Source organism: Grus americana, chromosome 29 (assembly GCF_028858705.1).
Source record: "Grus americana isolate bGruAme1 chromosome 29, bGruAme1.mat, whole genome shotgun sequence".
Classification (NCBI taxonomy): domain Eukaryota; kingdom Metazoa; phylum Chordata; class Aves; order Gruiformes; family Gruidae; genus Grus; species Grus americana.
In genome coordinates this window covers 3,192,407-3,218,941 of record NC_072880.1, presented here as the reverse complement: position 1 = coordinate 3,218,941, position 26,535 = coordinate 3,192,407, and the positions used below count along the sequence as shown (strand labels likewise).

The 26,535-nt window shown below is 71.9% G+C and overlaps 4 protein-coding genes across 9 annotated transcripts; all 4 read right to left on the bottom strand.

The window, feature by feature from the left end:
- Nucleotides 1–157: 157 nt before the first annotated feature.
- Nucleotides 158–5,101, bottom strand: F11R (F11 receptor). 2 transcript variants are annotated; one of them, XM_054806653.1, is made up of 10 exons: nucleotides 4,959–5,058; nucleotides 2,803–2,859; nucleotides 2,384–2,497; nucleotides 2,145–2,288; nucleotides 1,758–1,960; nucleotides 1,570–1,672; nucleotides 1,146–1,253; nucleotides 1,049–1,058; nucleotides 795–843; nucleotides 158–603 (listed from the first exon to the last, which is right to left on the bottom strand). In XM_054806653.1, exons 1-10 carry the CDS (start codon nucleotides 5,041–5,043, stop codon nucleotides 568–570), a joined length of 909 nt encoding a protein of 302 aa, XP_054662628.1. In that variant the 5' UTR covers nucleotides 5,044–5,058; the 3' UTR covers nucleotides 158–567. The 2 variants fall into 2 exon arrangements, 1 of the variants encoding a protein (XP_054662628.1); XR_008574391.1 differs by having other exon boundaries at nucleotides 795–1,058; nucleotides 4,971–5,101.
- Nucleotides 5,102–5,759: 658 nt separating this feature from the next.
- On the bottom strand, nucleotides 5,760–9,422 carry USF1 (upstream transcription factor 1). 2 transcript variants are annotated; one of them, XM_054806665.1, is made up of 11 exons: nucleotides 9,304–9,422; nucleotides 8,293–8,357; nucleotides 8,152–8,201; nucleotides 7,878–7,990; nucleotides 7,608–7,709; nucleotides 7,331–7,523; nucleotides 7,130–7,217; nucleotides 6,932–6,990; nucleotides 6,686–6,780; nucleotides 6,453–6,581; nucleotides 5,760–6,357 (listed from the first exon to the last, which is right to left on the bottom strand). In XM_054806665.1, the coding sequence occupies exons 2-11, from the start codon at nucleotides 8,298–8,300 to the stop codon at nucleotides 6,268–6,270; spliced, it is 927 nt and encodes a 308-aa protein (XP_054662640.1). In that variant the 5' UTR covers nucleotides 8,301–8,357; nucleotides 9,304–9,422; the 3' UTR covers nucleotides 5,760–6,267. The 2 variants fall into 2 exon arrangements, with proteins under 2 accessions (XP_054662640.1, XP_054662639.1); XM_054806664.1 differs by having other exon boundaries at nucleotides 7,878–7,996; nucleotides 9,304–9,421.
- A 408-nt stretch (nucleotides 9,423–9,830) lies between these two features.
- ARHGAP30 (Rho GTPase activating protein 30) lies at nucleotides 9,831–16,588 on the bottom strand. 4 transcript variants are annotated; one of them, XM_054806645.1, is made up of 12 exons: nucleotides 16,223–16,588; nucleotides 15,675–15,777; nucleotides 13,964–14,108; nucleotides 13,792–13,874; nucleotides 13,569–13,676; nucleotides 13,346–13,473; nucleotides 13,100–13,253; nucleotides 12,752–12,936; nucleotides 12,580–12,657; nucleotides 11,912–12,379; nucleotides 11,619–11,821; nucleotides 9,831–11,348 (listed from the first exon to the last, which is right to left on the bottom strand). In XM_054806645.1, the coding sequence occupies exons 1-12, from the start codon at nucleotides 16,329–16,331 to the stop codon at nucleotides 9,906–9,908; spliced, it is 3,207 nt and encodes a 1,068-aa protein (XP_054662620.1). In that variant the 5' UTR covers nucleotides 16,332–16,588; the 3' UTR covers nucleotides 9,831–9,905. The 4 variants fall into 4 exon arrangements, with proteins under 4 accessions (XP_054662620.1, XP_054662621.1, XP_054662618.1 ...); XM_054806646.1 differs by having other exon boundaries at nucleotides 12,752–12,852; XM_054806643.1 differs by lacking the exon at nucleotides 16,223–16,588 and having other exon boundaries at nucleotides 13,964–14,104; nucleotides 15,675–16,129.
- A 623-nt stretch (nucleotides 16,589–17,211) lies between these two features.
- Nucleotides 17,212–26,355, bottom strand: NECTIN4 (nectin cell adhesion molecule 4). The gene is made up of 9 exons (XM_054806647.1): nucleotides 26,064–26,355; nucleotides 22,662–23,015; nucleotides 21,615–21,905; nucleotides 21,066–21,180; nucleotides 20,479–20,642; nucleotides 18,850–18,997; nucleotides 18,693–18,771; nucleotides 18,411–18,500; nucleotides 17,212–17,944 (listed from the first exon to the last, which is right to left on the bottom strand). Exons 1-9 carry the CDS (start codon nucleotides 26,137–26,139, stop codon nucleotides 17,690–17,692), a joined length of 1,572 nt encoding a protein of 523 aa, XP_054662622.1. The 5' UTR covers nucleotides 26,140–26,355; the 3' UTR covers nucleotides 17,212–17,689.
- Between the last annotated feature and the right edge of the window lie 180 nt (nucleotides 26,356–26,535).

The following is a 26,535-nucleotide window of genomic DNA, read 5'->3' as shown; positions in this document are numbered from 1 at the left end:
CTGCCGCCTGCGCCGGGGTGGGGGGGGGCCTGTGTGTCACCCTGGGGTCCCAACGTCCCCGGGATCCCCCGCAGCCCCCAAAAGCAGGTGGGGGGGGGGGGCAGAGCCATCCCCGACTCGTGTCCCCCCCCCCCAGGAAAAGGCACCAGGCGCTGGGTACAAGGACACAGGTTTATTTATTTCCAGCAGCGCTCGCAGGCCCAGTCCAGCCCCCCCCCCAGTATGGGGGGACAACTGGGACCAGTAGGCAGCTGGGACTGGTGCTGGGGAGATGGGCTCCCACCCCCCAGGACAGCTGGGGGGGGTTGTGGGGTTACAGCAGCCCCGGCGGAGGACCCCCCCCATCCCCAAAGGGCGGCAGTCCCTGCGCAGGGACACAGCCACGACCCGGCTCCTGCTGGGGAGGGGACAAGGTGGGGGGGGACAGGAGACCTCCCCCCCCCCCCAAAACCATCTGAGGTGACTGCAAAGGCACCGAGTGACGCTTAAAAAAAATAATAGTTAAAATCACGGCGTAGCTACAGTAATTCGGGAACATGTACAAGAGGTGGCGGCGCGGGAGCAGGGTCACACCAGGAAGGACGACGTCTGCTTGAACTCTCCCTGCGGGCACAACGGGGACGTTAGCGGCGGCGGGAGGGACGGGGACGCGGGGTGCGGGTCCCCAGGGAGAGCGGGTCAGGGTCCCCGAGGGGCCCCAGCAGGGACGAGGGACGCTGGGGACCGCGAGGTGCCCAAGCCGCGTGGCACCGCCACCACCCGCCCGTCCCGTCCCGTCCCGGCCCCTCACTCACTTCGCTGCGGTGCGAGGGCTGGCTGTAAATCACCTTCTTGCCGGCGGCGCTGCAGAAAGCCAAGGCGTTAGGAGACATCGCGCTGCCCGGAGCGACCCCCCCCCATCCCGTCCCCACCCTGAGCACCCGGTGACACCCGAGGCACCTTCCCAGCCCACGGGCAGGGGCTGGGGGAGGAAGAGACCACCCGTCCCCGCTGGCGGAGGAACAGGAGGCAGCCGGGAGGGAGGCAGCGGTGTTACGGCTTCACTTACTCTTTTCTCTCTGAAATAAAAGGAATGGAAAAGGGGTTTTAGGGGGGTGGGGGGCCCGGGGGGCACTGGGGCGAGCAGTTCCCGGCGCGGTACTCACTGCTGAAGTAGCCCCGGCTGTAGGCGAACCAGACGCCAAAGGCTGCGAGCGCCAGCACCATCAGCAGCACCACGACCGCGGCCACGATGCCGCCGACGTTGACCTCACCTGGAAAGAGAGGGACCGGGACGTCAGAGCGCGGCGGCTGGACCCCGGCACGGAAACCCTCAGCTCAGCACCGTCCCACAGAAATCCCGGTGGGAGAGGGGCCGGGGGGGGGGGGCCCTGGCACAAACCCACCTCTGAGCAGGGTCGTTAACATCACAGCTAATTAATATCTTTGAACCTGGAAGGGCGAAGGGGCGCTGGCATCGCCCCGCACCGGCATCCCCCAAAACACGACCTGTGCCGGGCAGAGCCCGGAAAAGCCCCACGCCGGGGCTGGGGGGGATGCGCGGCACCGGCCCCCGCTGTCATTCCTTACTGGCTTCCATGTGGATAACGTCGGATTTCTGGGGGGAGCCCACGTTGTTCGTCGCCTCGCAGTAGTAGTCACCGGTGTCGAAGCCGCTCAGGGGCTCAAAGATCTGGACGGGAGCGGAGAGATGAGAGCAGGGCTGGGGGGGAGGGCTGGGGGGGGTGTCCCCAAGTTTGGAGCACCCCTGTGCTCACCAGCTCCCCCGTGGCGGGGTCCAGGGTGTAGGAAGAGTTCCTGAAGGTCAGGCTGGTTTTGGGGTCGGTGGGCATCAGCATGCTGTCCTTGTACCAGCGGAAGGTGGGGGGCGGCGAGCCGTCCGTCTCGGTGCAGCGCAGCACGGCCTTGCTGCCGATGGTGGCCGAGGTGGGCACGTGGGCCACCGGCTTGGAGGGCGGCACTGCGGGAGAGCAGCGCGGCGTCGGCGCCGGCACGGCACGGCTCGCGCCGGGGAGGGGCAGCGCGCTCCGAGGGCACGGGACGGCGGTGCCAGCGTCCTTTCCCCGGGGGTGGGCGAGAAGGGGGGCGAGAAGGGGGGGTCCCGGGACGGACGAGCAGGGCGGGGGCCTCGGGGGCGGCCGCACCTTGGACGATGAGGTTCACCTCCGACTTGGCGATCTGGCTGCTGTCCCCCACCACCTCGCAGATGTACTTCCCCGTGTCCTGCCGCGTCACCGTGCTGAAGTGGATGGTGGTGGGCGAGAACTGGACCCGGTTCTTGTACGGTTCTGCCGAGGGGAGGGAGGAGACAGGGCTGGGAACCGGCTGGGATGGACAGACGGACTGGTGGGATGCCCCGAGCCGGGGGGTCCCTGGGACGTACCCGTCAGCTCTCCCCCGTAGTAGAAGAGGACCAGCGAGGAGCCCTTCTGGAACTTCCACTCGATGCGGGGGTTGTTCCAGCTGGACCGATACGCTGAGCAGGGGATGTCGGCGGCTGCCGGGAGAGAGCCACGCTGCAGGCGCGTGCCGCCGCACCGGAGCAGCGCCGCGCTCGTGTGCCGTGGTGGGTGGCAATCCAAACCGGGAAGCCCCCGACCCTCCCCAGTCCAGCCCCAGGTGGGAGATCCACCCTGGGCCTCGGGCGCCGCGTCCACTGGGGGTCTGGGGACCTCGGGGCGAACCCCGTTTGCAGCACCGGAGGCGCCAGGGGATGTGGCTCGGCCGTGGCCCCCCAGGATATCGGGGTGGGGGGGACTGTCGGTGAGCCGGGGGGTGCTGGGGCCGGAGCCGGGCACTCACGCTTGTTTTCAGGCACTTCTTTGGTCTCAGAGGTGACCTGGGCTCCCACGAGTGACACTGTGGGGGGAAAAGGACACGGCTGAGAAATCCGGGGGGGGGGGGCCCCAGCGATGGGATGCGGGGAGCAGCGGAGGCCGCGGCCGGGTCAGGGAGGTCACCGGGAGCCCCGAGGCCACGGTGACGATCCCCAGGGCAGGGGTGACGGCATGTTGTGCCGTGCTGCCCGGCGTGTCGCAGGCCCGGGAGCCGGAAAATCTCGTCCTGCCTGCTCTGGGCGCTGCCCGCACTGGCACGTCACCTCCCGCCCTGCCCGGTTTCTGCCTGGTTTCACAGGAAACTGGCCGGGGCGTTTCGCAGCTCCCTGCCCTCTGCGCACACACGCACACACCCCCCCCCCCGCATCCCCACGCACGTGCGCACACGCCTCGTCATGGCCTGCACACGCGTGTCGCCTCCCTTCCCCGCGGCCATCGCCACTGCCAGGCCGCGGTTGGGCACGGTGGCGGCAACACAGGCTGGCACTGTCGGTCCTGGCTCCCGGCCGTGTCCCTCGTCCCCGAGGCCGCTCGAAGCCGGCGCCTCCCGGTGCAGCCGCCTTGGCTCCCGGTTTGGGGTCTGGGGAAAGCGGTGATGCCGGCCGGTGAGTCACGGCATGGCGGAAGGTGACCGGGAAGTGGCACAGCCTCATCCCCAACCCTCCCGCACCTTTGCGCCCTGAACCGCCGCCAAGGGAAATGCAGGCGGGTGGCAACAGAAATAGCGATTTTAGGGTGAAATGGGGAGGGAACGGGGCATCTGGTGTCCCCAAGCAGGGAGCGCTTCCCAACACAGGGCCTGGCCCCGCTCCCGATAGCCGGCATGGTGGCATGGTGCTGGCCGGGAACGCTGTCGGTCCCCCGTGGCGGCCGCGTCTGGAACCACCCCATGGCTCGGGGAGGAATCGAAAGGATTTGGGGTTGGTTTGGGTGGATTTGGGGCAGAAATGGCAGAAAGGTGATGCCCCGCAGGGGGTCCCCAGGGCAGGGGTCCCGTCCGGGACACAGGCGCTGCCGGTTTGGGGTCCCAGTCAGCCGGGATCGGGTTAATCCCAACGCGCTCTGGGATTGTTTCAGCACAATGGAGGGGAAGTCACGGTGGGGACAGGAAGGCCACCAACACCGGCCCAGCCCACTCGCAGTGACGAACCCCGTAACTTTGGCCTTTGGGAGCGCCGGCGGCGCGACACCGGCTACTCATTAACCGGGGACACATGTCACCGGCCGGTGCCAGCGCCATGGGGGGAGCGGGACACGGACACCCCTGCCCACCGCCGGCGGGGGCTTGGCCGGAGCCCGTGGCACGAGGACGGCGGTTAGCCGTCGGCCGGGATGTTTTGCTTTGCCACCACGGGTTTCCGGCCCCGGGAAGTGCAGCCGTATCCGCACCCCCCGCTGCCGGCCCCGCCGAGCCCCCCCCGGCACCCCGAGCCCCCCCAACGTTACCGGCGGTGGTCGAGAAGGCGGCGGCGGGCTCGGCGGGAGCGGAGCTGCTGGGACGGGGCCAGCGGCAGTCACCAAAAGCGGGGGCCGGTTCCTGTGTCCCCCCCTCCCGGGGGTCCCGGGGCCGGTGCCCCCCCCAGGCGGGGTGACCGGGTCGCGTGCTCCCGCAAACCGTAAATAACGGGCGGGACCGGGGTGTCCCCGGGTTTGGGGCTCCCCCGGGGCGGGAGGTCCCGCGGGAGGCGGGCGGACGCCGCCGGTTATTAATAGCCCGTTATCGCGGTGTACGGCGGCACCGGGGCCCCCCGGGATCTTCTCCCCCCCCCCCCGTCTCCCCCGCTACAACCCGGGCTCCCGTGAGCGGGGACGGCGGGTGGCGCACGCCCCGGTACCCGCACCCCTCCCCGGCAGCCCACCGCCCTTCGCCCGCCACCAGCCCCGTCCCGGGCGGCAGCACCGCGACCCCCCCGGTACCGGCACCGCCTCGGCGCCCCCCGAGCGACCCGCCGCCGCCCAGTCCCGGCCCCCTCCGGGCGATCCGCTGCCCCCCCCCCCGCCCCGGGGATCCACCGCCCCGCCCGGTACCGGCGCCGCCCCGGGCACCGGCTGGCCCATTGTTCGGACCCCTCGTGGCTGGCTGGCCGGCCGGCCACCCCCCCGCCCGTCCCGGGCACTCACCGGCCGCCACACCGAGCAGCAGCAGCAGCAGCAGCAGCAGCAGGGGCCGGGGCCCGGGGCCGCCCCACCGCACCGCTCCCGCCATGGCCACCGCCGCACTGCGCACCCCCGCCCGCCTCAGGTGCGGCCCCGCCCCGCCCAGGTAGGCCCCGCCCACGGGACCGCCCCCCTGGGGCCGGGCCAACGGGGTTACGCCCCTCGGCCAGGTGCTCGGGAGCCCCGCCCCTTCCCCGGCTCCATTGGGCGCGCCGCCTGTCTCCTCAAGGAAGGGGCGCGCCCCGCTCCGGTGACTGGCTGACTCGGCCCCACAGCTCCGCCTTGATTGGCTGAGGCGAAGGGGCCGCGCGCGCGACAGGTGTGGAGAGGGCGAGGCTTGCCGACCAATCAGAGAGAGCGCTTTAACTTCTGGCCAATGGGCGCGCTTTGCGGCCCTCGCGGCGGCCCTCAGGCGGGGACCCGAGCGTTGCCATAGCGACGGGGCCTGCGGCCTCCTCAGGGCTCCCAGCGCGGTCCCCGGGACCCCAGCGTCCCCCGGAGCCGTCCCGCCACAGGGATATCACGGCATGATGACATCAGCGCGCAGTGACATCACAGCACAGTGAGATCACTGGGACACTAGGCCCCAGCCCAGGGGACGGGGTGACTGGGGGTCCCTGCAGTGGGGGGGGTGTCACAGGAGGGAAGGGGGGGGGTCCCTGGGAGCCACCACCCCAGCGCCTGGGGGTCCCCGGGGTGCAACAAGACAGGAGGGGGCAGGAAGGGTGCTGGGGCGGGAGAGGAGGGGAATAAACTGTAGGACCTGGAAAAACAAATCACTATTTTTATTTATTTTCGCATTTTAAATTCAGAGAGTTTTAAAAAAAAGTCTGGCCGTGCCAGGCCGGGCCAGCCGCAGCGGGCAGGGAAGGGGGGAGGTCCGCGGCACCCCGGAACCCCCACACCCCCAGCGGCTGCCCGGGGTCGGCAGGGAGAGGCGAGAGGTGCGGCGGCCCCCCAGGGAGGGGACGGTCCCCTGAGTAGGGGGTGTCCCGTGGGGAAGGGGGGGTCCAGGAGACCGAGGCAGTGCTGGGGGGCCAGCGGGGCCGGCGCCCGCCTGGCCGAGAGCGTGTGCACGAAGCGCAGGGGACGGGGATGTGAGAGAGGGAGGGACACGGTGGGGAGGGGGCAAAGGGTGGGGACGGAGGGGACACAAACCAAACGGGAGGGTCCTCATGTCACGCTGGGGAGGTGCTCACTGCCGGGGGGCGGGGGGGGGGGGTGTTAGGGAGGACCCCCGTCCCGCCGCCGGTCCCCGTCCCCGCCGTCCCCGTCAGTGGCTGTCGTTCTTGATGACGATCTCCACACCGTGCTGGCGGAGCTGCGCCCGCAGGATCAGGTTCTTGTTCTTCAGATCCTCCACCTGGCGTGGGCAGGGGGGGACACACAGGTGGGGTGAAGCTGAGCACAGACCCCCGCCCACCCTGCACCCCATAGGGCCCCCCCCGGCCACCTCACCTGCTGCCGCAAGACCTCGTTGTCCATCTGGAGCTGGTCGAGGCCCTGCAGCTCCTCAGAGAGGCGGTGGTTGCTCTGCCGCAGCTCCTGGATGTAGTCGCAGGCTTTGGAGAGGATCCCGCCCTTGCTCTGGGGCAGGGGGACAGGGGGTGAGCATGGGGGGGCACCAGCACCCCACCCAGCCTTTCCCTCGCCCCGCAGCCCCCCCAGGGTGATGGCAGGGGGGTCCCTACCTGCCCCGACTTGGTGTTCTCCATGGAGCAGTCGGGGATGATCTTGGAGAGCTGCACGATCCAGTTGTTGATCTTGTCCCTGCGCCGGCGCTCCACTGCGCGGCGGGGAGAGGGTGGGGGACGGGTGTCAGCACCGTCCCAAGACCCCCGGCGGGCACCGAGCCGGGCACTGGGTCCCCGAACCTCCAGCGAGCACGCGTGTGGGGGTGTCAGCTAATTACAGCCCTCCCCAGAAGAGCCTTTTACCTTCATTGTGCTGCGCCCGGCGCTTCTCATCCCGGGTGGCCCGTGGCGCCTCCGACTTCCTGGGGGGAGAGCGGCGGTGTTGGTCCGGCGATGCCGTCAGATATCCGGCTGCATCCCATCCCCATCCCCCCGCTTTGCATTGGCGTCACTGAGACACCCCCGCGCCCGGGGGGAGCTGGGGAGGGGTCCGGTACTCACGGGGAGTAGGGGTGGGCACGGGAGGCGATGGACCTCTGCGCGCCGCCCTGCAGCACCTCCTGGGGTGACATCATCACGAAGAATTGCCCTGAACGGCCCAAAATAAGAGAGGGGGTCAGGTTGGGGGGGCCCCCGAAATGCCCCGAAGGGTCCCGAGGGACAGGGACGTGATGCCCCCCACCCTCCCCGCCACGTCCGTACCCGTGGGGGTGGGCTGCCCCAGGAGCGCCTCCGAGTTCTGCGTGGTGACGACGGCAGTGGCCGTGGTCCCGGCGCCGGCGGAGGTGCTGGTGTCGGCCACGGCCGTGGTGGGGAAATAGGTGTAGTGAGTCTCGGTGGCCGTGGCCTCCGTCTCCACCGCATCCTCACTGGTGAAGGCGCCCTGGATGACGGCCTGCAGGGGAGGGACGACAGCGGGTGCCCGCGGTGGGACAGCGCGCCGAGGACGGCCCCGCTCCCGCCCGGCGCTGACACCCACCTGTGTCATGGACTGCGCGGCGGGGTAGCCGCTGATGGCGCTGGTGCCCTCCGTCTGTCCATCCAGCTGTCCGTCCGCCACTTGGATCACCCTGTACATCACCTGCCCAGAGAGCCGCGGCTGCGGGGACCGGCGGCTCGGCAGCGGCTCAGCCCACCCATGGCCGACCCCGGCATCCGGGCCGTGACGCTCCCCTCCCTGCTCGCCCTCCGGTGCCAGCGGGTGCTCCGGTAAGGGCCGAACCCCCCGCCCCCCTCGGCATCTGCGTACCTGCGTCCCGCCGTTCTCTGTGCGAAAGACATATTTGATGTTGGGGTCGGGGAAGGTGGCCGCGGACTGGATGCTGGCAATGGCCACGCTGGTGGGATCCTCGCCTGTGGCCACTGCACCTTAAGGCAAGAAGAGGGTGGCGGGGGGAGCCCAGGACGGGGAAGGGGCTCCCGGGGCGCGCTCAGAGCCGTCTCCCCGCTCTCCCAGGGGCGAGGACGGGGTCCGGCGTTACCCCAAGGTGCCCCCCCTCGCCGGTGGCGGGGTCCCCGCTCACCTTCCTGGATTTGCACCGTTCCCTCTTCCGTCTCGGCTGCTTTCTGCTGCCTGCAAGGGCGAGGGGAGGCGGGTGAGGGATCCCCAGCATCACCCGCTGCCCCTGACAGCCCCAAACCCGGATGGGGGTCCCACCGCTCACCCCTTCATCGCTCCGCTCCGTCAGGCATCAGCAGTCGCAGATGAAGCCTCCCGGCCTTCACAGCCCTGCGGGGAGCAGAGGCGGCAGCTCAGGGACGGGCCCAGCCTTCCTCCTCCTCCTCCTCCTGCTCCTCCCGGGGAACCGCCGCTCTGCGCCAGACTCGGACCGACGCCAGCCCCGGGAGCGGCGTCTCCCCGGCGGCGGCAGGTCCCCGCTGTCACCGGGGAGGGACCGACCCCTCGTAGGGACACCCCCCCCCCGCCCCCCGAAAAGCGAAGCTGGGGCCCGGCAGCCCGGCTCCGCACCCCGACACCGGCCGGGGCCTCCGGGGCCATCTTCGGTCAGCCCCCGTTTCGCTTTCGCATCTCGGGTGACACGGCTTTCCCCGACACCCCCGGCTGACCCCGGTCCCGCCCGTGCCGGCCCTGCCGCCGCCGCCGCCCCGCTCCCTCCGGTTCTTTGTCACCCGCCGGCAGCCGGTCACGGAACCGGGAACGGGGCGGGGCGGGCACCGACACCGGGCCCCGCTCGGCGGCACCCCGGCCCCCGCCGCCCCAGAACCGGCCGCCCCGCGGGGTTTAGCCCCGTGTCACCGCCCCCCGCCGCGGCCCCGGGCCCGTCCCGGTCCCCCCTGGACGTGCCGGGAAACGGGGGTGTCAGCTCGGGGGAGGGGGGGGAGCGGCGGCGGGACCCCCCGCGAGGGGGTGACAGGCCCGCGACGGCGGCAGAGGGGGTGACAGGCGCGGGGGGCCGCGCCCCGGGGCAGGGCGGCGGGGGGCGGCGGATCCCGGGGGCCGGGGAAGGGGAGGGGAGGGGAGGGCCCGCACCCCCGCCGGGGACAGCGGCGGATGGGCCCCGGGGCCGCGGCCGGGCCCGCACCTACCGGCGGCCGCGGCTGGGCCCCAGCGCCGAGGCCCGCAGGCCGGGGAAGGGGGGGGGGGGGGCCGGCCCGCCCCGCCCCGCCGCGCCCCCGGGCCCGTCCCGGCGCCCCCCGCCCGCCCCCGCCGTTACCTCGCCGTGCCGGGCCGCCCTGCGCGCGCTCGGCCCCTTGTCTCGCCATGGAGCCCCGCACATGCGCACGGCGCCGCCGCGCCGCCATGACGGGTTCGGGCGGAAGCGAACTCCGTATCCGCCCCCCGCCGCCATCTTGGGCAGGGGCGCCGCGTAGCGCAGCGCGCCGCCGCCATCTTGGCGCCGGGCACGGCCTCCCGCCCCTCCCGCCCCTCCCGCCGGCGCCATCTCAGTGCGTGCCGACCCGGCGGGCGCCATCTTAGACGGCGAAGCCCTGCGCTTCCGCCCGGCGCCATCTTGAGTGAGGGCGGCGCCATCTTGAAGGCGGGCGGCGCCCCCCGTCCCTCACACCCCGCTCGCGAAAACGGTCCCTGTCCTCCGGCTCCGCCGCCGCGGGGTGAGGGACCCTCCGCCCTGCTCTCCCCCCACCGGCCCGGCCCGAGGTGCTGAGCGGGGACCCCCCTTCCCACCAGTCCCCTGAGGCTGCCCTGGGTGCCGCCATGTTGCGTCGGAGGAGGCCGCAGCAGTAGACAAAGCCCAGCGCCTTTATTGATCCGCGGCCGCCCGCACAGCCGCACACCAACACCCGCCGGCCCCGGAGCTCAGCGCTCGCCCGCCACCCCCTTGGTGCCCACCGGCCGCCGTGGCGGGGGCAGCACCGCCCCCTCGGCCTGTGCCGTAGGCCGGGCCGGGCCCAGCCGGTTCCTCCCCGTCGCCTCGCCCTCGGGGGCCGCCACGCAACTGAGGGGCCGCAGCAGCCGCGGCCTCAGGGGGCCCTGATGGAAGGGCAGGGTCTTGGGGGCGGCGGGCGCCGGCTCCCCCTCGCCCGAGGGCTGTACCTTTCTCGCCGGCGCCTGGGCCAGCTGCTGCTCGGCAGCCGCCGCCACCGCCTCGTCACAGGACATGCTGCCGCCCTCCCGCCATCCCGCTCTCCTCGCCCCGACGGACTGGTGGGGAGGCCCCTCTGGCACCGGGGGGCTGGGGAGTCGCCGGGGCGACGTGGTGGCATCGCCCTCCGCCGCCGGCGCCCAGGGCTGCAGGGCCGGGGGGATCCTGGCGAACTGGGGCTTGGGGGGCACCACGGGCACCGACCGAGCCTGCTGCACCCTGATGGTGCGGGCGGCCAGGCGCACCGGGGCGCTGCCGTCACGGCGCAGCACAGCCACGGGCTCGCGGCACACCAGTTCTGAGCTGGTGGGCTCAGCCTGGCTCGGCTCCGGGGCCGCAGGGGTGACGCCGCTCAGCTCCGGGGCCGTGGGGGTGATGCTGCTCAGGTCTGGGGCCGAGGCGGAGAGCGAGGGAGATCCGGAGCTGCTTCCTGGGCCGCCCACCCCGAGAGCCTCAGGGACAACCCCGGAGTTGGACGCGGGGACCGGGGGCTCCGCTGGCTCCTGGGGGGCCTCCCCCGGCTCCTGGGGGGCCTCCCCTGCCGAGGGGGCGGGAGGGGACCCCGGTGAAGGCTCTGTGGCAGGGGGACCGGAGCCAGGTCCATCCTCTTCGACTTCCCCATCCGATGTGTTGGGAACCGGCCCTGCTCCTGCGCAGCCCCCAGCTCCCCCGGCCTCGTTCCCTGTGCCGGCTTCGGCGCTGGAGTCAGTTCTGGTGGGGCTGGAGCCGCCATCGGCAGCCCCCTCCCTTCCGCCCTCCTCCCCTGGGGGCTGGCCGTTCCCTGGTGCCCCCCCCTCAGCTGGCACCCCGGCAGGGTCCCCGGGCTGCTCCCCCTCACCCGGAGCATCCTCCTCCGTGGGACACGGCTCTGCCGGCCCCGGCATTGGAGACCTGTCCTGTGGCACGGCAGCGCCAGGTTGGGCCGGCGCTGGGGGTACCGGGGCCGTACCCTCGCCCAGCGGCTGGTCGAGGGGCTCCAGCGATGCCGCCAGCGGGCTGAGGTCGTCGTGGGCGCTGAGGAACATGTCGTCCGAGTCGGTGTCGCCGGCGCAGTCCTCGGCGTCGGAGCCGCTGGGAGCCATGAAGAACATCTCCTCGTCCATGCACTCCTCGATGGAGAGGTAGCTGCCGGGCTGCTCGGCGGGGGGCTCCCCCAGCTGCGGAGGGGACGGGCGGGAGGGTGATGGTCACGCCAGAGACCCCCCCAGCCCCACTTGGGCAGGGAGCCCTGCACGGCCTCGGGGACAGCGCTGGGGCTGGAGGGTCGATGCCACCGTGTCCCCTTGTTCCCTCCATCGCCATCCCTGTCCCCTCCATTGCCACCACGTCCCTTCCATCCCTGTCCCCGCTGCGTCCCCTCCATTGCCATCCCCTCTATTGCCACCGTGTCCCCTCTGTCCCCCACCGGGATGACAACGCCCGCTTACGTTCATGAACCCGCTCTCCATCCCCTCCTCTATGGCCAAGAACCCCTCGCCGTCCCCGGGGCCGGTGTCCAGCAGCAGGGACTGTGCCGCCGGCTCCCCGTCCCCGCCGCCCTCCAGCCACGTCTCCTGGCTGTCCAGGAAGGCGAAGGAGTCCCGCAGCTCCAGGGACAGCCGGGTCTCCTCCACGGCCGCCGTCCCCTCCCCTGCGGAGGGAAGCGGGGGGTGCTGAGCCCTGAGGTGTCCCTGGCACCCCGGGGGTCCCGCGCCGGCCAGTCCTGGCAGCCGCCTCTCACCGGTGCGGTGCTCGGGCGCCTCGGGGTCCCCGGTAGAGTGGCGGGCGGGTGGCGGGGGGCTGGCGGGCGGCTCTCTGCCCGCGGCCGCCTGGGCCAGCGCTGGGCATGGCAACCCCCGTGTCAGGCGGGAGAGGTTGGAGGTGATGTGGAACGGGACGGTGACGGAGAAGGGGCCGGAGATGTGGACCCCTGCGCACTTCTCGGCACGGCTGTGGGCAGCCTTGGGCGAGCGGCCGGGGGCCACCAGCGAGGCCCGGCTGGCTTTGGGGGTGGTGGGCTCCGACTTGGTGCTGCTCTCGCCCTCCGACTCGGGGCCCCGCGGCTCCTCCTTCCCCTTCAGCTTCTCCTCCAGGCTCTCCTCCAGCTCGGGGCAGCTCTCCGGGGCCGGCAGCGAGGAGCAGGCATCGAAGCTGTCCCGGCGCTGCGGCGGCTGCCTCACCGAACGCTTCTTGCTCAGCCGAGGGTCGTCTGCACCCGGTGAGGGGGGGAAGAGTCAGGGCCCCGAGGTGGCTCCTGTCCCCGGACCCCCCGGCACCCGGGGGCACCGCGGGAGCTGCCGAGATGAGGTACCGGGGTGATGCCAGTGGCTTGTCTGTCCCATCCCGTCCCCACCATCCCGCCTCGGGGACGGTCCCCGCGGGAGCGACACCTCGGCACGTCCCTCGTACCGTCGCTGGCGAAGGGGACGGAGCTGAGCGAGTCCATGCTCTTGGCCGGCCGCAGGGTTATCTTACCGCACTTGTCATCTGGGGGGGGGGGAAGGAGAAGGGGGGGGTGGCGGCAGGGTTGGGTTTGGGGATGCATCGTCCCCCAAGCGATGGGGGGGCCGGGGGTCCCCACCTTTCTCTTCCGCCTTGACCAGCTTGCGCTTGGCCTCGTGGCTGGAGCGGCCCAGGTTGAAGATGGATCTCCACTTCTTGGCCTTGAGGGAGCCCTTCCTCCTGCGGCACCCAGGCGTCAGGGGTGCCGGGCACGCCTGCACACGCCTGGGCACGCCGGGCGTGCCGGGGCACACCTGTGCATGCCTGCGAGTGTGCACGAGCACGCATGGTGCCTTTAGACCCATGCACGCCTGAGTGCAGGAGAGCGCGTGCCCGCGTGCGTGGGATCCCGTGTGCGTGACACACGCGTGCTCGCAGCGCTGCCCAGGGCCCCGGGGTGGGGGTGGTGGGGGGGGGCAGGTCCTACCTGTGGTCGTTGAGCTCGATGATGGTGTGGTAGGGCCGGATCGGGGGGGGCCCGTCGCCCTGGCTGAGCGTCGCTGGCACGTGGTACGGTGGGGGCTGACCGTCCCTCGGGCTCCCCCCGCCCAGCAGCAGGGACCGCCGCGGGGACTCGCTGCCTGCGGACCGCCGGGACGGGCCATCAGGGTCCTGTGGGACCCCCTGGCCGTGGTGTGTGTCCGTGTGTCCCCCCCCCCAGGCCGGGCCGTACCGCGGAGAGGGGCGTCCCCGAAGAGCTGCTCCACATGGGTGAGGATGAACTCCACCACGATGGACTGGACGCGCACCTCCATGAACGCCGCCGTGCCGTTGAACCCCGTCGCCTCGATGTCCTTCGACCTGCCGCGGGGGTGCCGGGGGGTTCTTAGGCTGCCCCCCCCCACCAGGGGAAAGGGGGGAGGTGTGCTGGTCACCGCCCCGTCCCCGGCGCTCACCGCAGCAGGTTGGGCGCCCAGACGATGGCCAGGTTCCTGGCGTGCATGTTGGTCTGGCTGCTGTAGGACGCCATGAGCAGCAGGTGCCTCATCAGGAACTCCAGCGTCCTGCGGGCACCGGGGCGCGTGAGGGACGCCGCGATCGGGGCGGGGGGGACACCCCACGTGAGGGACACCGCGATCGGGGGGATCCCCCCCCCCGCCTCGCCCTGCACCCCCCTACCTGTAGTGGGGCACCGGCAGCTCCTTCAGCACCTCCTTGATCTTCACCAGGCGCGCCTCTTCCATCTGGATGGCCACCGCGTCCTGCCGGGGACAGGGACGGCGTGAGGAGCGTCGCCTTCCCCGGTACCGGGCGGCGGGGGGGCCGGGAGGGGGGGGGGGGGAACGCTCACGGCAAATTTGTCGTAGAGTTGGTAGGTGAGGAGGGGGTTGGGGAGCTCGCGGAAGTACGCCTTGCAGAGGGAGCTGACGCAGTGGATGTCCTGCAGGTAGACGTCCTTCTGCAGGTCGGGGCAGCGGTCGCTGTCGAACTCCTGCCTGCGGGCGAGGCGGCCGGCTCGGGGACGGCGACCGGGACGGGGCGGTGTCCCTGCTCGACCCAGCTCGCTGACGTGCCGCGGAGGGTCTGGGGTGTCCCCGGGGAGGGCGGGGGGGCTGGTCCCTGCCGGCGGGGCTTGGGGACACACAGGGACAGGACACGGCCCCGGTGGGCGGCAAATGCGGGGGGGACGGGGGGACAGGGATGGAGGGGACAGAGGGGACAGGATGGTGGGCACAGGGGGATGGAGGGGACAGGGGATGCTGCAGGTGCCAGTGGTACAGGGACACAGAGGACAGGGGGGATATGGGGGGACAGGAGGGTGCTGGGGACCCCGGGGGTGCTGGGGACCCTGCAGACACAGGGGACGCTGGCGGTGCTGGGGTTCTTGGGGACACGGGAAAAGGGGGGGGGAAGAACCGAACAGAGCGAGAGAGTGAACCCCCCGTATGGAGAGAATGGCAGTGAGGAAGGACGAACAGCGAGAAAAGAAACGGCAGAAAAGGAACAAGCGAGAGAGGGGCTGGGGGGGCCGGGGGGGGGGCCAGATCCAGCAACTCAGCAGCAGGGTCTGCTCCTGCGCTGGCTGCGTCTGCCCCGTCCTGTCCCTGTCCCTGTCCCTGTCCCCATCCCCGTCCCCATCCTGTCCCTGTCCCCATCCCCATCCCATCCCCATCCCGTCCCCGTCCCCGTCCCCATCCCCATCCCCATCCCATCCCCATCCCCGTCCCGTCCCCATCCCCGTCCCCATCCCCGTCCCCATCCCCATCCCCATCCCATCCCCATCCCCGTCCCCATCCCCATCCCATCCCCATCCCCATCCCATCCCCATCCCCATCCCCATCCCGTCCCCATCCCGTCCCCATCCCCGTCCCCGTCCCCATCCCCATCCCCATCCCCATCCCATCCCCATCCCCATCCCCATCCCCATCCCCATCCCATCCCCATCCCATCCCCGTCCCCATCCCATCCCCATCCCCATCCCCATCCCCATCCCATCCCCATCCCCATCCCCATCCCATCCCCATCCCATCCCCATCCCATCCCATCCCCATCCCCATCCCCATCCCCATCCCCATCCCATCCCCATCCCATCCCATCCCCATCCTATCCCCATCCCGTCCCCGTCCTCTCCCGCTGCTCCGCTCTCATCCCGTCTCCGTCCCATCTGATCTCCCGTCCAGCCCGTCCCCATCCCCCTCGTCCTCTCACCCCGTCCCCGTTTCCACCCCTCCCGGTCCCACCCCTGTCCTGTCCCCGTCCCACCTTGGTCCATCTCCGTCCCCTCCGGGTCCAGCCCCATCTCCCTCCAGTCCCCACCTCCATCCCATCGTCTGCTCCCGTCTGCTCCCGTCCCCACCTGGTTTCCTCCCATTTGGTCCCATCTTGTCTCCAGCTCCATCCCTGCTCCCTCTGCCTCCGATCTCCATCCTGCCCGCTCCATCTCCATCATCTCCATCCCAACTCCTCCAGCTCCATCCCCTCCATCTCCACCTCCATCATCTTCATCTCCATCCCGTCTCCACCCTCATCCCCTCCGTCCCCTCCCCTCCGGCCCCGCTCACCGCAGCCGCTGGATGTTGGAGGAGACGCCCGAGAGGCGGTAGATGCCGTCCACCACCCCGTGCTGCTCCACGAACTCGGTGCAGCTCCTCAGCACCTGGGGCACTGTGGGATGGGCACCCCGGGTCCGCCGTCACCCACCTCCCCCGGCCCCAGACCCGCTCCCCGCCGGGGGTGACGGGGCCACCGGGGCCACCCGCTGCCCGGGGATGCGGTGATGGTGTCGCCGCGGGGCAGCCGGTCCCTGCGCCGGCCGCATCCAGCTCCGGGGGCACCGAGTCCCCAGGGACGGGGCCGCCCATCCCCATCCCCTCAGGGCCGCGGTGAGGTGCCGGGACCCCCCCAAATCTCAGAGGGGCCTCGCCGAGAGGCGCCCCGGCTGCGACGCTTGCTCAACTGCCGGTGATGCAACCGCGTGGCGTGAGTCACCCCCCCATCCCCTCCCCGCCGCACCGCCGGGCACCCTCCCGGCTTCCGGCACCCATGGGGGCGACCCCCGAGGTGGGCGGGGGGGTAGGGGCGGTGGCGGCGCTCACCGGTGGGCGCTTACCGTCCTGCCCCGACTGCTGGAGATGCTCCAGGAGGTCGCAGCCGAAAACCCGCTCCTTGCCGCCGCCCTTGCGCCTCACCTTCTGCCGGGCCTTCAGCGCCAGCGACATGGAGGCGGCGCGGACCCCCCCGGCGGCGGGGTCAGACCCTGCCCATGGCCCGAGCGGGGTGCGGGGACCCCGGAGCCCCGGCGCGGCTGCGAGGGCCGGGGGGAGGCGGGCGGCGGCGAGCGGAAGCGGCCCCCGGGAAGGAAGTGCGGCGGCCCCGGGGCCCTGACGCAGCCTCGAGGGCCCGGGTCGTCCCGCTGGCGATGGCAGGAAGGCGGCGGCCGCCTTCGAGGCCGCTTCCTGCTCCTCGGCGCGTCGAAACCGCAGGGCAGGGCGCGGGTGGCACGCTTGCGCACGCTTGTGCGCGCTTCCGCGCGCTCCTGCACGCTCGTGCATGCTTGTGTGAGCTTGGGCACGCTCATGCGTGCTTGTGCATGCTCGTGCATGCTTGCGTGAGCTCGCGATGCTTGCATGTGCTCGTGCACGCTTGCTTGCGCGTGCTTGCACGAGCTCGCGATGACGGCTTGCGTGCATGCTTGCACGAGCTCAGGCATGCTTGCATGAGGTCGTGCACGTTTCGGCACGCTCGTGCACACTTCCACGCGCACGCGCTTGCACGCAGCTCACCCGGGTGCCCAGCAGCACACGGGTGGAGCACGCGGGTGTGGCCATCCTTGCACACCAGTGCACAAGCAGCGTCCCGCGAGCACCGCCCCCCCCCCCGTGTATCCGCGTCCCCCCCAAGCTGAGACCAGACGCACTCGACACAGGGTCCAGGGTCCCGCGCGGGGGTTTATTTACAAGCGCGGCTGTGCAGCCGGGGGGGGGCCCCCGTCCTATACAGGTATGTACACGCAGGGCACGCCGGCCCCGGGGACCCCCACCGCCAGCCCCGTGCCCCGGGGGGGGCCCGGCCCCGGGGGGGTTCCCTCAGCAGTTTGGGGGGGAGGGGGCAGAGGGTTTGGGGGTTTTGGGGGGGGGGGGGGCTGGAGGGGGGGGCAGCTGGGATGGGGGAGGGGACACAAGCGTCCCGAGTGCCACCGGCAAACCGCGTCCCGAGCGGGGACAGCCGCGTGTCCCCAGCGCCGCGCGGGAAGGAGCCGACCCAGAGTCCGAAGGGATTTTTGGGGTGGGGGGGGGGGGGGAACCCCGCCGGGGGCTCCTGGCCCTGTCCTGTCCTTGGGGTGTCCCCACGCTCGGGGGTGCCCGGCGGCTCCGGTGCCCGCAAGGTCCTGGGCGCTGCCGTCGCCTCCTCGGCCGGCAGCAGGGTGACGTTCGGGGACCGGAGCCCGTCCTGCGGCACGGCGCGTCCCCACCCCCGTGCCAGCAGCAGGGCGGCACCGGGGCACTGCGGGCAGGGCCGGGGGGGGGTTCGGGGGTCCCTCGGGCGTTCCCCCCCCCCCCCCCGGTCCCCGCCGGGCTCACACCAGGTGCCCGCGGCCGTTGATGTAGATGCCGTTGGTGGTGGGCTTGGCCTGCAGCATCCCGTTCTCCTGCACGAAGTGGGTCATGGCCTGTTTGATGGGGTCGTCCCCGCCGCCGCCATCCTCCTCCTCCTCCTTCGGCTCCTTCCCCGCCGGCGCGGGCAGCAGCGGTGCCACCGGTACGTCCGTCTGCGTCTCGATCTCCCGTACCGTCGAGAGCGTCGAGTAGCTGCGGCCTTCGGGCTCTTCGCTCTGCGGGGACGAGGGACGGGGGTCACCCCCGGGGAGGGAGCACCCCCCAGAGCGGGACCCTGCCCCAGGGACGAGGGCCCAGGGTGCTGCCGGGGGGCACGGCGGGGGTGCAGCCCGCTGTTCCCAGGGAGGGGGGGGATGTGGATGTGGGGACACGGGTACGAGGGGGCGCGCAGGGGCTCAGCGCGTGGGCGTGCAAACGTGTGCGGGAGGGCTTTGCACACACAAAAGGGGGGGGGCCAAACACACCGAAGAGGGGGCGCGCGCGTGGAAAGGTCTGTGCGCACCCAGAACGGGGGGTTTGCGCGTGGGCAAGAGGTTGGAACGCCCCAAGGGGGGGCTGCACCCACAAAAAGGGGGTGCTGGAGGACACGCTCCGACAGCCGCAGCCCCGGGCCGGGTGCGGGTATGGGGCTGAGCCGGGCCCCCTGCCCCACCGAGCCCCCCGCCCTGCCGCGGCGCTCACCATGGCGGAGCAGATGCTGGTGCCGCGCAGGCTGTCCCCGCGCAGGCTGCCCTGCCGGCTCTCCGCACGCAGCTGCAGCGTCTCCTCCAGCTGAAACGGCCCCGTGAGACCCCACGGCCCGGCCCCCCCCGGGCACCCTGCTCCTCCTCCGACACCCCGTGCCCAGCCCCGAGTACCCCAACACCCACCACCACCCTGGGCACCCCAAGACCCTCCCCCCCTTGGGCTCCCCACCACCCCACCACCCCCCACCCAGGGCACCCCCCACCCAGACCCCCCCACCTGGGTGCGCGTGTCGGTGCTGTGGCTGGAGTGCAGGCGGCGGATGGAGTTCTCCCGGGTGAGCGTCAGCTCCTCCTCGCTGGGACACGGGGGGACACGCTCAGCACGGGCCCCCCACGTCCCCCACCGCCCCCCCCCATCCCCTGCCGCCTCTTACTATTTCTCAGAGATGCGCTTGGTCTTGCGCTTGTGGTAGAGGGTCATGACGACGACGACGACGACGAGGACGCAGAGCAGGACGGCGGCGATGACGCCCACCACCACCACCGAAGCCGAGACCAGGTCCACCTTGCGCACCTCATCGTCTGCGGGGATGCCCGTGGGGTGGGGGGGAGAGAGGGTGGGGGGGTGCGTGAATGGAGGGAGCGATGGAGGGAGGGAGGGAAGGATGGAGGGAGGGAGGGATGGAGGGATGGAGGGATGGAGGGATGGAGGGAAGGATGGAGGGATGGAGGGAAGGATGGAGGGAAGGAGGGATGGAGGGATGGAGGGATGGAGGGATGGAGGGAAGGATGGAGGGAGGGAGGGATGGAGGGAGGGAGGGAGGGAGGGAGGGAGGGATGGAGGGATGGAGGGATGGAGGGAAGGATGGAGGGAGGGAGGGATGGAGGGATGGAGGGATGGAGGGATGGAGGGAAGGATGGAGGGAGGGAGGGATGGAGGGATGGAGGGATGGAGGGATGGAGGGAAGGATGGAGGGAGGGAGGGATGGAGGGAGGGAGGGAGGGAGGGATGGAGGGATGGAGGGATGGAGGGATGGAGGGATGGAGGGATGGAGGGATGGAAGGATGGAGGGAGGGAGGGATGGAGGGATGGAGGGAGGGATGGAGGGATGGAGGGAGGGAGGGAGGGAGGGAGGGATGGAGGGAAGGATGGAGGGATGGAGGGATGGAAGGATGGAGGGATGGAAGGATGGAGGGAGGGATGGAGGGATGGAGGGAGGGATGGAGGGATGGAGGGATGGAGGGATGGAGGGATGGAGGGATGGAGGGAGGGAGGGAGGGAGGGAGGGAGGGATGGAAGGAGGGAGGGAGGGATCCACGGGCAGATGGGTGGACGGGTCCGTGGGTGGACGGGTACTCGGATGAGCGGGTGGTCAGACAGCCAACGGGTGGAGAGGCGGATGGACAGAGAGGTGGCAGGGGATGGACGGACAGGGGGACGGCAGGATGGACGGACAGGGGGACGAGCAGACGTGAACAGGTAGATGGGTGGATGGGTGAGTAGGCGGGTGGGTGGATGAGTAGACAGATGAGTAGACGGTGGGTGGATGAGTAGACGGGTGAGTAGACGGGTGGATGAAGGCACAGATGAGTGTACGGATGGGCACACGACGGATGAACCGACGGGTAGCGAGGCGTGGGAGGGACAGACGGACGGACGGGCAGATGGGTGGGTGGGTGGAGAAGTGGAGGCAGAGGTGGATGGGGAGAGTGAAGTGGGGGGGCGGATGGCCGGTGCACAGATGGGCGGATGGCCGGACAGACAGGAGGACAGAGATGGATGGACGGGCAGACAGACGGACAAAGCGTGGAGGGAGCATCTGGGGCGGGACGGGTGAACGGACGGACGTGGGGGGTGAGAAGGGCGAGGGGGGCGGCAGGAAGGGCGGGCGGATGGAGAAGAGCCCGGGGACGGACAGACGGACGGGCATGAGCAGCACGGAATGGAACGGCGCTGCCCCCCCGACCAGGCTCCCCCCGACCACCCGGGACCCCCCCACCCCAACGCCCACCCGCCACGACGCCCTCGGGGAGGGGGAGCCCGGGCCCCCCGTGGCGCCCACCTGCCGCCCTGCCCTTGACGCTGACGTTGGCCCGCGCCTCCTTGGTGGCCACGCGGTTGGAGACGTGGCAGATGTAGTCCCCGGCGTCGTCGGCGGCGAGGGGCCGCTGGAAGACGAGGGTGTCCCCCTTCACCCGCACGCCGGCGGGCAGCGGGGCGTTCAGCCTGCGGCGCGGCGGCACCGTCAGCCCCCGGCGTGCCCGGGCGGGCGCAGGCGGCACCGCCATCAAAGCCGGGGCTGCCGGTTCCCACGGCTGACGCCCTGCCCCGGCCCCGGCGGGGCTTGCCCGGGCACGGCACCACCTGCCGCGCTTGCCGCCGCCGCGGCCCTCGGCACGGGCACGCCTGGGCAGGGACACGGCGGGGACGGGCACGGGTGGGGAGGCGCGGCAGGGACACCGGCACGGGCAGGGGGGGATGCGGCAGGGACGCGGCACACGGCGGGGACACGAACGTGCTCTGGACGCCCGGCACGGACGCCACCGACGTGCGCAGGGGACGCCACGGCAGGGACGGGGACGCGTGCGGGGACGCGGCAGGGCCACCGACACGTGCACGGGGGGGTGAGGGCAGGGCTGGGGTCCTCACCGTGTCCAGTTGTAGGTGGGGGGGGGGTTGCCGTCCCCCAGGCAGGTCAGCACGGCCCCCTCCATGCCCTCCTGCCACTCCTCCGTGTGCCCCAGCACCGAGGCGTCCGACAGGTCTGGGGACGAGGGGACAGTGAGGGGACGAGCGGGGACGGGCCCCATGTCCCCACGGCCCCGCCGTGCCCCCCACGGCCCCCCCCGTGCCTTTCCTCTCCCCCCGCACCCACAGCGTTCCCCACGTCCCCTCCACATCCCCAAAGTCCTGCACGCCAACACCCCCCAGGTCCCTCTGCCACCCACGTCCTTCATGTCCCCAACGCCCCCCGTGTCCCCAGTGCCCCCCCAGTGCCCCCCCAGTGCCCCCCATGCTCTCCACATCCCCAATGCCCCCCATGACCTTCAGTGCCCCCCGTGTCCCCCCTCAACGTTCTCCATGCCCCCCACGTCCCCAACGCCCCCCACATCCTTCGGTCCTCCGCACCCCTCGACACCCCCCACGCCCACCACAGCCCCCGTGCCCCTCAACGCCCCCCGCGCCCCGGTGCCGCACAGGCGACGCTGAGCAGGTGGGTGATCCTCTTCTCGTGGCGCAGACCGGGGTGGGCCACCACGCACGTCAGGCTCTTGCCGTTCATGCTGCGCCCGGGCACCAGGAAGAACTCGCTGGTGACGGAGGCAGAGCGGGCGTGCGCCGAGTGGCGCGTGGCGTTGGTGCCCCGCACCTCCGTCTCCCAGCGCACCGACGGCACCGGGTTGCCCTCCGCCGTGCACGACGCCGCCAGCGTCTGGCCCTGGCCCTCCTCCAGCGGCGGCCCCGGGTTCAGGATGGGCAGCGGCGGCACTGCGGGCGGCACCGGCGTCAGACCCGCGCCGGGAGGTGCTGCGGTACCGGTGTCCCCAGACCCCCCCTGCCCCAACCCCGTCCCCAGGGCACCTTGCGGGGTGCCCGCTGCCCCGTATCCCGTGGCCATTGCCCCATTGCTCCACGCCCACCACCCCGTCACCCATCGCCCCCATCCTCCTCACCCCGTGGCCGCTGCCCTTGCCCACCGCCCTATGCCCGTCACCCGCCATCCCATCCTCATCATCCCGTGCCCATCACCCACCGCCCCGTGCCCACCGCCCCGTCCTCACCACCCTGCGCCCACCGCCCCGTGCCCACCACCCCATCACCCATCGCCCCATCCTCACCACCCCGTGCCCACCACCCCACCACCCATCGCCCCGTGCCCACCACCCCATTCTCACCACCCTGTGCCCACCGCCCCGTGCCCACCACCCCATCACCCATCGCCCCATCCTCACCACCCTGCGCCCACCGCCCCGTGCCCATCACCCACCGCCCCGTGCCCACCACCCCATTCTCACCACCCTGTGCCCATCACCCCGTGCCCACTGCCCCACCACCCACCGCCCCGTCCTCACCACCCTGCGCCCACCGCCCCGTGCCCACCACCCACCACCCCGTGCCCACCACCCCACCGCCCCGTGCCCATCGCCCCGTGCCCACTGCCCCGTCCTCACCACCCCGTGCCCACCACCCCATCACCCACCGCCCCGTGCCCACCGCCCCGTGCCCGTGGCCCCGGTCACTCACCCAGCACCTTGAGGGTGAGGTGTCCCTCGAAGTTGCCCAGGGGGAAGGTGATGAGGTGACACTCGTAGTCGCCCTCGTCCCCCTGCACGGCGTTCCTCAGGACGATGGCGCCGTCCTCCAGCGCCCCGCTCGCCCGCCGCAGCACCCGCCCGGCGTAGGGCTCCTGCACGTGCTCCCCGTGCTGCCGGTTCAGCACGGCCACCTCGGCGCTGCGCCCGGCCGGGCCCCGCTTCAGCCACGTCACCTGCACCACCTGCTCCTGCTCCTGCGCCCGGTACCGGCACGGCAGCACCACGTCCTGGCCCAGCACCGCCGTCACGCTGCGCTGCACCTCCACCACCCCCGAGCGGCAGCCTGCGGGCAGCCAGGCTGGCACCGGGGCGCTCGCTCGGCACGCTCGCGCACACTCACGGACGCGCGAGAACGCTCGGGCACGCTCCGGCGCACTGGTGCGCTACTTCGGGCACGCTCGCGCGTACCCCGTGCACGCTTGGGTACGCTCACATACACGCTGGCACGCTTGCACGCGCTCAGGCACACTTGTGCTTGCACGTGCGTGATTGCGTGCGCTCATATATGTGCGGGCACACTTAGGCGCGCCTGCGTACGCTCTGGCACGCTTGTGGTTGCACACATCCGTGTGTTTCTTCAGGCACACTCGCATACGCTTGGACACACTTGCTGACACTTGTGCTTGCACACACTCATGCGTGCTTAGGTGCCCTCACATACATGCAGGAACACCTGGGCACACTTGCACACACGCAGGTGCGCTTGTACACTCTCATGTGGGCTTGGGCGCGCTTGCACACTCATGCACAGTTGGGCGTTCTTGGAGACACTTATGGGTGTACTTGTGCTCATGCACACCTGGGTGTGCTTGCACGCACTGGGACATATTTGCATGTGCTCACGAGCACTCAGGTAAGCTTGCACATGCTCACGCGTGCTTGGATGTGCTCACACACGTGCACATGCGCTTCAGTACCTTTGTGCATGCTCATGCACGTTTGAACGTGCTCGGGGATAGTTGGGCACACTCGTGCACACTTGAATGTGCTCGTGCTTGCACACACTAAAGCATGCCTGAGCACACTCACACATGTACATGCGTGTTTAAGCACACTTGCACGTATACAGGCTTGCTCGTGCACAGCTGGGCACACTCCAGCACGCTCAAGCGCGCTCGTACACGCTTATGAATGTTTGTGCACCCCTGGACACACTTATGTGTGCTTGGACGTGCTCACACACGCTTATGCATGCTTGGGTGTGCTCGCACATGCTCATCATGCTTGGGCACGCTTGCACACGCTCGCACATCCTTGGACACAGTCATGCACGCTCCTGCACGCTTGGTCATACTTCTGCACACTTGTACAGTCCTGTGTGTTTGGGCATCCTCATGCCGGCAGAGAGACACTCCTGCACACTCGGGCACGCTCACACACGCTCAGGGCACACTTGCAGACACTCGTGCGCACCTGTGTATACCCACGCACGCTTACGCACACTTGGGCGCGTCCACCCGCGCTCACGCACACCTGCACGCACCCAGACCTGCTTGCACGCTCGCTCCTATACGCTCCCGCACGCTCGCTCCCGTTTCCCCGGCCGCCGCGCGTGCGAGGCCGGCGGGTGTCGGGGCGGGGCGCGGGGCACGCCCAGCTGCTCGGCGACGCCGGGGGAAGCGGCCAGGCCGGCACGGCCAGCCCAACCGGCCGGCACGCATGCCGGGCTCTGCCGTGGCTTGCGGAGGGCTCCCGCCCCCGCCGGCCCCCCGGGGCCTCCCCACTGAGCCCCCCGCCGTGCCGCTCGCCCGTGCCCGGCCTAATTACCCCCCGATTAGTCGCCGGATTAATTAAATAATTGCGGCGCTGCCCGGGCCGTGAGTCACGGTTGCGTCGCTCCCGCCGCCGCGGCCCTGCCTCAGTTTCCCCTCGCGCGGCGACGGGGTCCCGAGGGGGCCGGGGGGTCCCGAGGGGGCCGGGGTGCCGGGGCCGGGGTGGGGGCCGGGGTGCCGTCGGGGCTGGCGAGCGGCCTCCGCCGCGGGGCGTCCCCACCCAGCGGGGCCGAGCGCGTGGGAACGGAGCCGGGAACCGGCTCAACCGGATCCCGCGGCCCCCACGCCCCGGCCGGGCTCGCGCCCGCGGGATGCGGGACGGGGGAGATGGGGGTCCCGGGGAGGGGGGAGCCCCGGGGGGTGCACACGCGTGTGCACGCTCAGCCTCACCTTCGCACCAACGTGCGCGCACAGACCGGCGTCGCCCCTTGGCGCGTCCACGGGGGCTGCGTGCCCACGCACACGCGTGCGCTTGTGCCCCTCGGGGATGCACACATGCGTGTGCAGCCCCGACGGACACACAGACACACACACGTGTGCGCACACACGCATCCCCTCGCCCGTGGGTGGCGTGGCAGCACCCCCTCCCCCCCGGGGGGGCCGCAGGCCTGACGCCCGGCGATGGGCTCGGTGCCGCCCCGTGCCCCCAGTGGGGGACACCCCCCCCCTCCCCTCTCCCCACGGCCGGGCCGCCCTCCACTCGTGGCACCGAGCCCCCGACCCCCCCGCGGGCTGTGAGTCACGGGGGGTCAGCACCCCCTGCAGTGACGTCACCCCCCGCGGCGCCCAGCCCGTTCCCACGGATCGTCCATCGCTGGGGAAACTGAGGCACGGGGGGGGGGACACAGGGCACTGAACAGCCCCCCCCCCCACTCTGCAGCACCCTTGGGTGCAGCACCCACCTTAGCACAGCTCGAGGGGAGCCCTCCCCCCCCAGGCGTGGGGCAGATGATGGGGAGGGGGGCGGGACCCCCCGGGAACCCCCACACCGCGTGTGTCGTCCCCCCCCCCCCGGCCGGGTGTCCCCGCGGGGCGCATCCCGTTCCCACGGTCTGTCCCCTCCGTGTCCCCAGAGGGGTCCGTGTCCCCCCCGCGCTGGGGGCCTGGGGGGGGGGGGGGGGCACGCGGACACGCGCAGTTGCGCGCACACGGACACGCACACGAGTGTGCGCAACCCCCGGCACGGCGCGCACCCACGCACAGCCCGACCCTGCCTGGGCACACGGACACGCACGGACACACGGACACGCGCGGACACACCGACACGCGCGGACACACACGGACACGCGCAGGCACAGGTGCGCGGAGCCGCAGGTGCACACGGAGCGCACACGCTCGCACACACGTACACACAGGCGTGCAGGTACACACACACACACACACGCGCGTGCACCCCACTCCCCGCCGCTCGGTTCCCGCCGCTCCCCCCGCCCCGGTGCCCCCGGTGCCCCCCGCCCCGGCCCCGTGTCCCAGCCCGGAGCAGCCGGTGCTGCCGGTCCCACTTCCCCCCCCCCCGGGTCCCACTCCCCGGTCCCGGTCCCGGTCCCGTCGCGTCTTACCGGTGACGGCGAGGAGGAGGAGGAGGAGGAGGAGGAGGAGGAAGGGCGTCCCGGGCCGCATCCCGCGGGGGGCCATGCGGACACCTGCGGGCTCACGGCGCTGCTCGGCCCCCGGCCAGCACCATCCGGGCCGTACCGGGCTGCGCCGGGCCGAACCGGGCGGAACCGAGCCGTACCGGGCTGCAACGGGCCGAACCGGGCTAAGCCTCGCCGGGCCGAACCGGGCCGCTCCGGGCTGCACCGGGCCGAACCGGGCGGCTCCGGGCCGAGCGCGGCGGAGGGGCCGGTGCTGCCGCTCCGGGACGGGACGGGACGGGGGGGGGGGCGGGGCCGCGGCGGGGGCGGGGCGGGCGGGGGGGGGGGCGGGGCCTGGCGGGGCGCGGTCGGCGGGGCGGGGCCGGGCGGGGCGGACCGGTCCGGCAAGTCGGGGCAGGGGCGGGGCCGGGGGCGCGGCCTTAAAGGGGCGATGATC